The 10475-nt window shown below is 34.9% G+C and overlaps 1 protein-coding gene across 1 annotated transcript; it reads left to right on the forward strand.

The window, feature by feature from the left end:
* Window positions 1-8482: 8482 nt before the first annotated feature.
* LOC121245204 (UPF0481 protein At3g47200-like) lies at window positions 8483-10186 on the forward strand. The gene is made up of 2 exons (XM_041143478.1): window positions 8483-9769; window positions 9974-10186. Exons 1-2 carry the CDS (start codon window positions 8483-8485, stop codon window positions 10184-10186), a joined length of 1500 nt encoding a protein of 499 aa, XP_040999412.1.
* The last annotated feature ends 289 nt before the right edge of the window (window positions 10187-10475 follow it).

Consider the following 10475-nt stretch of genomic DNA (forward strand, 5'->3'; position numbering starts at 1 on the left):
CAACTTTGCAGCAGCGCCTAGTTTGGGTGCTCTGTTTTGACATGTAGAAGAAATTTGATTTCCTATGGGGAGGTTCTGGCCATGAGGTATCATGGGTGTGTTGATGGAAATATTGTGAGGAAAAGAGGATTTATGATGAGGCGGAGGGAGATGTCATGAGTGATAAGGAGATTGGATAAGTTGGAGTTGGGAGTTGGCTTTGAACAAGGATTTTATTCAAGCTAGGAAACCAACAATATAAGAATACATGCACGTATGGAAGAGGATAAAGAACTTTTAAAAAAAATGCACACTATCAAACCTAATAGAATATCTGTGTAATTATCTCTAAAGATATAGGATCAGGATGTTACAAAAAATGAAATTATGAATTAACATATAGTTAGTGTCGGGAAAAAAAGTTTTAAAATAATATTATTAAAAAATTTATATTATATTATTATTTTGATTAATCCAATGTGGGGTTATTGGCATTGGCATATTGAAATATAGATAAAATGATCTACTTTGACTTCTTCAAAAAGTAAAAGTTTGAACTATAAGATACAATAATTTTAAGTATATATTCAAATTTGAAGATGTACTGCTCATTTTCAAAAGTAATATTTTATTGTAAAAATTATCCAAACTACTTTGCTTTTCAGTTTTCATTTTCCACTGTTTTCACTTTCTCCGAATGCCCTTTCACTTTCATTTTTGTGTTCAATTTTGAAATATGTGAATGAAGAAATATTATTACGAATTAACATATAGTTATTGTAATTGCAAAATATAAAAAAAAATTAAAAATATTATTATTAAAAAATAAAATGATATTATTATTTTGACTAATCCAATGTGTGTTATAGGTAGAGAGGTTTTGAATTTATGAAAAATGTGTTTTTCATCAAATTTTGAAGATGACTTTGATGAAACCAATGCTAGCATTGACACTGGACTAGTCAAATGCCAATGAAATCCGAAATATAGATAACTTTTACCAAAATGACCTGCATTGGACTCATAAAAATATCTAGCTTAAGTTTTGAGCTACATTAATTCTAAAGTCTTCTCCAAATTTGGAGAAACATTGTTCATCTATCAACCCATATTTTATTTCCAAATAATCAACAATAAACATTAATAATTATTTATCAGCCCTGTGTAGCTTTGACCTCCGTTCGGAGTCGGACCGTTTGTTTCTCTACATTTCTTACAGATCGAGTTGTACGTCAGCTTAGGCCGTTCGTTTTGTGTATATAGGACGTTATGGAGACAAATTAAAATGTCTTTGGGGTGCCAATACTACCATATATATCAAAAGATTCAAAACTTTACTACCGGCAAAAGAATGAAGAATCTGATACTAATAAAAGTTTTAAGCAACATGACTCAATTGGCCGAAATCCTAATTGCAAAGAAGATAATTAATATTGGAGAATATGATAAAGAAAAATACAAAAATCAATGTGGCCTAAATAAGAGTATCATGTGGTGGGTCCTTGTTTCAGTCTTTGCTCGGATCGAGCACAATGTAATGTAACTACATAAATATAACTACATAAATATGATCACCAAAGCCCAAGTCCAAATCTGTAAAAAAAACAAAATACTGAAAAGATTAAAAAAAAACCTTAAATACAATAGTTAAAAAACTAAATAACATGTATGATGTAGCCATAAGTTATAACAGTCCCATTTATAACGTAATAACAACATTGACTTAGCCTTGAAATATAACTACATAAATATTAAACATGGATTTTACTCAAATGCTTTTTAGTCCATTGGTCATACCTGAAATGAAGATAGAAAGTTGCAATCAATAAATGAAAAAAATTGATAATAAAAAATTGAACACGGTAAAAGTAAAATTTGATTCTTATCAAGAAAAGGGGTTCGCTCAACTCTATCCCAACTCTCAAGGGGCGTCTGTTTCAGACTCTTAGTCATTGGCAATTATGTTAGGGTTCACAATTAGATCTTTAAAATCATAGAAAGTAGAAGTTAGAAACATTAAAAATAATTAAATAATCATTTAAAAGCATATAAACTTACCCGATTCAAGTCTATAGCTCTCGGCATCAACGTCAACAGTATCTAGTCCAATGGGTGTTTCACTTATCCAATTTTGTGTGCAAATGAGGGCCTCGACGGTTGACGGTGACAATAAACTCCGATAAACATCCAACACGCGACCTCCAGTGCTAAATGTTGATTCTGAGGCAACCGTAGTGACAAGAATAGTTAGCACATCTCGGGCTACACGGAAAAGGACTGGATACTTGGTGGTATTAACTTTCTACCAAGTCAATAACTGAAATACATCACTAGGTGTCTCGACAGCTTCCATAAAATATCGTTCAACCTCAAATGTACAATGCATAATATTCCTTGTTGATATGAGTTGATGATACTGCTGTATAATACGATGGCCTCTAACCCCTACAGATGGGTCAGTATCACTTGAGGATGCTGTCGACCCCGTCGGCCTCGAATGTGAGGAGCTACCAGCTGCGGATGAAGGCTGACAACTATTGCTGTAGTGATTATATAGGTCATCAATATCACATATCACTTTTTAGCACTCTAATAAACCCTGCAGCCTTCATTGTCCCCGAGGACGGAATTTATCTCAAATTCTAGAACGGTCAACTTATATCAGGGGTCAAAGGATCACAGCCACAAATAGTAATCTATTTATCTTCTCAATATTCTCCCAATATTTATCATATTTGGTCTTCATCCTCGTAGCCATAGTAGATAACAATCCACCAAAGTCAGTACAATTATTTTCCAAGTGGAAGTGAAGCTTCGAGAGCTCGCTGAAGAATGAGTTTGCAGTCGTATATTTGGATCCAGATAGCCACATGGTTATGTCATAAAAAATTCTTAAAAATTCAACAAAGTAGCTCACACTGGTCCAATCATGTGCGTCCGGTGCACCGAACCCCTATCCTGATGGCTCCAACAAAGCATACCTCAGGCCCCCATCCTCGACCTTCATTCGCTCGAATGCTTTTTGGTAATTCTGTGTCACATCCAACATCATGTATGTAGAGTTCCATCGAGTCGGAAGGTCCAAACACAACATACTAGAATATTCAATCTTAAGATCTTCTGCTATTGTCTTAAACTTGGCAAGCCTTTGAGGGGAACCCCTCACATATCTTACAATGTCGCGGACTTAGGTAATGGAATTATCAATCTCTTTTAACCCCTCAACAACTATGAGGTTAATGATATGAGCACAACATCGAACGTGAATAAACTCGTGGGCCCGAATGACATCATCTCTCATCATCGTGTTCCGCTTAAACCAATCAATTGTTATTTCATTAGCACTGGCATTGTCAACCATAATACACTGTACTTTTCGAATTCCCTAGTCCTTTAAACAATCATCCATCTTCGCTCCAATGGATGCACCTTTATGATCCACAATATCTTTAAAGCCAATAATTTTTTTATGCAAAATTCATTTACTGTCAATGTAGTGTGTTGTGATACACATGTAGCAGACATTCTGTATGGACATCCATGTGTCAGTCGTAAACGACACTCTCTAGCCAGTGGTAATAAACATCTTCCTCATCTCTGCCTTGTCTTTCGCATGCCTCTTCATACAATCTTGCATCACCGTATACCGTGATAGAAAGGGAAATCGTGGTTCAACAAAGTTTAGAAACTTTCGAAAACTGTGGTAAAGGGCATCTCATCAATAATTATCATCTTTGCAAGCATGTCCCTCAACATCTTCTCAATATATTGAGGGATGACCAATTTCTTAGTCTGTGTACCATCAATGGCTGTAGAAGTTTGATAATTGAGTTTGGTCTGATCTGTGGCCGCTAATCCCTTCACTATCTTATATCGTTGGCAGCCATTTAGATGTGTTATTAACACATTGGTGCCTTGCTTCTTTGAATGGCATCCACAAAGTTGCCCACAGTATTAGCATCTTGCTATCGGGTTCGCAATATCACCATAAATTTGGGTGAAATGCTCCCATGTCCACGACCTCTTTTTAGAAGGTCGTGATGTTTGATCTTGCTTAATGGGCATCTCCTCATATTCGTTAAACATATCCTCATCCTCTATATCTACTGGGAGTGGGAGTTAACTACTCGCACAAGATGTAAATGCTCTAGATGTAGCTGCCCTAGATGTGACTCTAGGGGTGGAAGTACCCACCGGTGTAGGAGTTGTAGCATTGGCATCCGCCACATCCCCTTGTGGACGATCATTTCTACTAGATTTAGGATCCATATCAAAATCAATGAAGTTGGAAAAATAAATTAGAAGCAAAAAATTAATTTAAAAATAAACATTATATATTAAAAATTTAAATCAACACAAAGATATAGAACATGTATTATTGTATCATAAAGTGTTCCAAAATATTACTAATTTAAGCCAGCATCTAAATAAGATCAACTTTGACAGATAAAGAACATATATATGTATATATGGAGGGGAAGGGGGGGCAATAGGAATGTTTTCTATCATGAATATGATCATCAACATCAACCTCGGCCTCGACAATAATTCTAGACAAAAGGTGATTACAATAATAGTATGCGTATTTTGTCTGATCTATCTAGCTTTTGCACTTGTTAAACACTTGATGATAAAAAGTCTATCCACCACTCACCACCACCTTATAAGCTAGCTAGGATGATAACCTCAGGCTCACACCATGGTACTGCGCACGCCCAGCTAACTAGCCAGTAGTCTCTCATGTGGTGTTGTCCTAACGACCAAATTACAAAAATTGTTATCATGTCATTAAAAAAAATATATATTAAATTTTCCACCTTCTAGCTAATTAATAACCTTAATTATATAAAATTGTTATGTATTTATATATAGATCAAGATGCATTAAATTTATCTAATTCAAACGTACGTCTATATATATATAAATATATATGGTCATGCATGTAACAAAAATAAATTATTTGGGGTATTAAATTAATAAATGGGTTTAGCTAGGGGTTGTTAAATCGAGCTTTATGGAAGGATGTCCCTTTCTGCTAGCACTGATCTTTATTGGTTTTGGATTATTTTTAAACGATGATGATTTGTGTTGTTTTGTATGATGTGTGTGGCTTGTTTAGGTGGTCCATCACTCCATCTCCCTTTTAGGCACATAGATTCGGTAGTGAAAGTGAAACCCCACTAAAGAGTAGTACTTGTGTCTAGCTCATTTGATTTCTGCTGATTAGGTAAATTCTGTGCATATATACATATAAACATTGACTATGTTTTCTAATAATTCAAGCTCAAATTTTAAACTTATATATAAAGTTATAAGAAAAAAAATATTAATATACCCAAAAGAAAAAAAATAACATTGCAACAACAAACTTGTGAGTCCATTGTTTTAGTAATCATGTCTCGAATCATTGATTATATATTTTACAAAACCCTAAAAACATTTAATATTAAGAGATCATGGGAAATCAACTTGGCATTCAAAGGGTCTAGGATTAGGATGGGATCAACCTACACTCATATACCTTACCTAGCTAATTAATGAGCAAGCTAGCATGCGTAATCCACCAACCATGATCCTCATCCATGTAGATATAGCATTAATTACACATGATTATTAATTATTATTATATGTGCATATATGGACTGTCACGAGCTCAGGGTCTCAATTAATCAATTATATCTAGGCTCAAACATCCCAGCTTGTCATTATTTTCTATATATAATATATAACAATATGATACTTTCAGTTGTTCTTGATACTTTCAGATTAAACACATTGCAATATTGCATGCATACAACACATTGCTTTAAGGAGAATCTGTCTAATTTCATAGAAACATCTCTTACACATTTTATCAAACACATTACATGCATACAACATAACTTACAAACACATTATACATTTTATCAAACACATTTCCTTACTACAAATTTACAAAACAAATTCATTTCAATCGCAACAAAATACCCAGACGTGCATGCTATGAGTAACGGAATACATAAAATTAAATCAAGCAATTTAATTTTAGGGCTCGGAATCGGGTTCTCACCTTAGGCTGAAGCTCGGATTGAAGTCTCGCACTACGGAGGAGCAAAGACTCACGGCGGCAACAGAGAGGGAACTAGGCGGCGAGGTGGAGGTTCACTGGTTCAGCCGTTCAGACGTGAGATTTGAGAAAGGAGGAAGGAAGAAGAATGAAGAAGGGAGAAGGGAAGGGAATGGGGATCCTGCATTTTGGACCCCTGTATGATGTGGAACGGCGTCATTTGATTTTTTTTTTAAAAAAATCAAAGTCGAAGTTCGGAGCTCTGACTCTGACTCCGTATTCGGAGCCACTCCGCACTCTGACTTCGTTTTCCGACTACTCTGACTATAACAGAGTCGAAAATTTCAGATTTGTGCATAGTTCTAGCTGTGTGTATCTACTGTGTTGTGAATTTGTGAGGAATTATGTTTCTCTTTTGCACTGTAAAACACAATAAACATTAGGGAATAAAAAAAATTATTAAAAAAATTATTATTAAAATATATAATATTATATTAATTTTTTTACTTTAAGATAACTAGTACAATGTAGACTAGTTTCTTCAATGACTATGGCTTTAGCCAAAATCTTAATTTTTTGCCAAATTTGGCTAAACCAATGCTAATGCTAATGCTTGTTTGGATGGTTTTGGATTTATACAATATATACTTTTAGCTAAATTTTGGATATGACTTTAATGAAATCAATACTAAAAGTGTGTGTATATATATATATATATATATTAATAATCAACTTTAAAGTTGAGTCACTCTGTACTCCTTTTCAAATAAATGATTTGATGTAGTGGAGAAGAGGATCATGCACTGTCTCACCTGTAGTTTAAAAAAATTTGTTACTGATTCAAATTTAACTGGACTAATTGGTAAAAATTTAAATTGAATATAGTGCCTAATTAGTAGATTTAGGCTAATTCTAGCAGACTTAAAATCGTGTATTTTTTTTGGATTGTATTTCAAAGAAGGCCTTTATTTTTCATGTACAAAAATCTTGCAAAACTAAATTTTTTTCATGTCATCCTCGTGTTTAGTAAGAATGAGATAATATCAACATTAAAATATGAACTATTTATCTTTTACTGTATTTAGTTAAAGAGCAGCAAAATAGGAAGAAAAATAAGTATTTTATATTATATTTGAGACTATGCAGAAGGTACTACCACTATCTTTACCGTATAATTAGTTAAAACGTAAGGATTTATCATTTTTACGAACAGCTAGGCATATTTGAAATTAAAAAACAAATAAGGATATTTGAGGTTAAATATGTGAATCATATTCTTATCAAAATTATTTGTATTTATCATTAGTTTATTTTGAGTTAGTCAATGAATTTATATTTTAAATTAATTTAAATCTGATTTCAGAAGTGAAAAATATATTATATATATTTTCTTATATTTTTAATTTAAATGAGAATTAAACGATAACTATTGAATAGAAAATAATATATATAATTAAGTTACTAATTTTTATGTAAAGTCATTAGTGTTTCATTCTCTTTTTACTTGGGCACACTATATAAATAGGTTCTGGTTTGTCGTTAATTCACTAAGCAAAGTTAATTTGTGATGTTTTTCATCATCGACATAGAAACAAAGAAGAGTAGAGGATAGGTTACCAAATTGGAAAATTTTATATAACACACTACTATCTCACTCTCATCTTACTATGTAAGATGTGACACATTTATCACCATTAGATGATCCTTTATTTAATGATTTTTTATCATCCACTGATGATAAATATGTCATATCGTACATAGTAGAATAAAAATAGGATGATGGTATGGAGTATAGCATTACTCAATGGAGTATTATTTAGTAAATCTAGTTTTTTTTTCTCTCAACAAGCGTGCTTCATTAAAAACTTAAAGGTACTGAATACAACTAGTCTGGATACATGAAAATTAAAATACAACCAAACGTTAGTAAATAAAAAAAAAAGGAACTTAGAAAGGTGGATCTTTCCCACTATGGAATTCTAAGAGACATTGGGGGATTTTATTCGGGGGTTTGCTATAAAATAAGTTGTTGGTTACTGCCTATTGCGCAATGGAATGCATGCATCGATTCTGAGAACGATGTAATTTTACTGCAGTCCAGTCCTCAAAGCGTTGCGGCAGAAATTGTGTCACTGATGATTCTCTCTATTATCCACTCAGTGTTCATCTAAATCTGTTGTAGAGCTGTTATGGCTTTTTGCGAGTCTCCTGCTAAAATAATCTTTTTTTGCTGTTTTGAGAATGCTTCTTGGACACCAATGAGTGCTGCCCTTGCCTCTCCTAGATGTGGATTACTGCTAGTTGAAAATGATGTCACCACGAACTGAACTGAGCCATTAGATGCTATAGCAACTGTTGCTGAGGTGCTTCCTTGTTGTCTTACAGCCACATCAATGCATGCAGGTTTCCACAGGTACTCCATTTGTTTGTGGTCGGAAGCCTGAGGCTGCTTGATAGATGGAAGATTATTTAGCGATTGAGAGAATTGAAGGGGAGGCAATCGATTCAATTACAAAGGGAGATCGACATAGAGAGTTAGTGATTAACATCAAAGAAGATTTAGGAGACTTGGAGCTACCCTTATCAACTGATTGTTGTATCTACAGGGTTCCAGATCCCTTTCGGAAAATGAATGAAGAGTCGTTCACTCCTCTGGTTGTATCAATAGGGCCTTTTCACCATAGCAAAGAAAGATTGAAAATCATGGAGAAGTTTAAAACGAGATGTTTGGAGAGATTCCTGCAACACTCTAACTGTAATGTGGAGGATTTAGTAGACACAATAAAGAGTTTGGAAGGAAATGTTGGTCGTTGTTATGCAGAAACTATCCATCTTAGCAGTGACGAGTTTGTGAAACTAATATTGTTGGATGCATGCTTCGTTATTGAATTTTTCATCAGCGAGTCGGGCATGCTATGGTCACCTGAAGACACAGTATTTTTGAAGCCATGGCTGACAGATACTATAAAAGTGGACTTGGGATTGCTTGAAAATCAACTTCCTTTCTTTGTTATGGATAAATTATTCAACATTAATGCATCAGAATTAGGTCTTCTTAAAGTCCCTAGTTCCTTCACTAGGCTCTCCATTGATTTCTTTAGGAGATACAACATTCAAGGATCGACTCCCCGTGATGATTTGGAAATAAAGCACTTTGTTGATTTGGTCAGAACACTTCTTTTACCTTCATCTAAAGCCCAATTGGTAAGAGATGAAGATGGTATTGTTCGGCAATTGTATAGTGCGAGCCAACTGAATGAGGCCGGAGTGGAGTTTAATGTAAGCTACAGCAAGAGCTTAGTTGACTTGCAATTCACAAACGGAGCCTTGGAAATTCCATATTTGGAATTAGATACCAACATGGAGTCCACACTATGGAATGTCACGGCCTTTGAGTTGTGCCATTATCCAGATAATGCACGTGTTGGTGATGACATAGTTCTAATGAGTTTCCTTCTCAGGACTACCAAAGATGAGGATTTACTCATTGAAAAGGGAATCTTGGTTAATTGGGTAGGCGAAAACAATGCAGCCACTGGATTTTTCAACAATCTCTGCCCGCATTTGCTTCTGACAAACATGAACACAAGTTATATTCGCCTGGCTGAAAACTTGAATGCATTCTACAAGGCGCCTTGGCATGCTTGGACGGCTACCTTTAAACGAGATTATTTCAGCACTCCTTGGAGAACATTTTCTACCATAGCTGCTGTCACTTTCCTGGTGCTCACTCTTATACAAACTGTATGCTCTCTTAAAGCGAGTGCCGCATAACTGAAGCCGATCGAGTACTGTAACCCAAGTAATAGTACTACGTACTGTATGTTGTTACAGTTGCACCAGATTCCCAGTTATATTCTAGCTTAAAGTTTGCACGTTGACTCTGGAAGTCGGCCAGTGATGGGTCCCATTTATACTTGGAAGGCATGAACAGTGACCTCCTCGCAGTTCATCTTCATCATCTCTCAACCGCTCTCACTTCCCGAGATTCTCCGACTCTCAGATGACTGCAGTTGCGAGCCTATTGAGGAGCCAGCTGATGGAGCCTACATTGAACCTCTCAAGTACTGGAGCATGCTCTCAAATGCCTGTACTGCCCCAATGCAGTGCAATGGTTCTCACATTGATTACTCAGAACCTATAGATATCATTAATCTTTAAACCTGCACGTATATACATAAATTTCTTAGATCGACTCATATGTTCTAAGATTTAGTAACCAAATTTACATTTGCATGCACGTCATGCCATGCTTATGCTGATTTTGACCCTTTGGAAAATAATGTTAGTCGGTCACATTACAAGGTTCCCTTGCCAATGGAGAATTAGTAAAGGCCAAATTTCAAACGCAGCTCCTAGTCCCATAATCTCGACAGTTTTGCAAGTCAACTTTCAAAAATTAGACAGGAAAAACCTCGTTGTAAAGATACATTGAACTCCTCTAGACCCT

This window comes from Juglans microcarpa x Juglans regia, unplaced genomic scaffold (assembly GCF_004785595.1).
Source record: "Juglans microcarpa x Juglans regia isolate MS1-56 unplaced genomic scaffold, Jm3101_v1.0 JmScfU0001, whole genome shotgun sequence".
Lineage (NCBI taxonomy): Eukaryota > Viridiplantae > Streptophyta > Magnoliopsida > Fagales > Juglandaceae > Juglans > Juglans microcarpa x Juglans regia.

Excerpts from the sequence above, each read along its gene's own strand:
- LOC121245204 (XM_041143478.1), top strand. The coding sequence starts at position 8,483 with ATGGAAGATTATTTAGCGATTGAGAGAATTGAAGGGGAGGCAATCGAT. Across the intron at positions 9,770-9,973 it reads TGCTCACTCTTATACAAACT|TTCATCTTCATCATCTCTCA; the intron begins GTATGCTCTCTT and ends ACCTCCTCGCAG.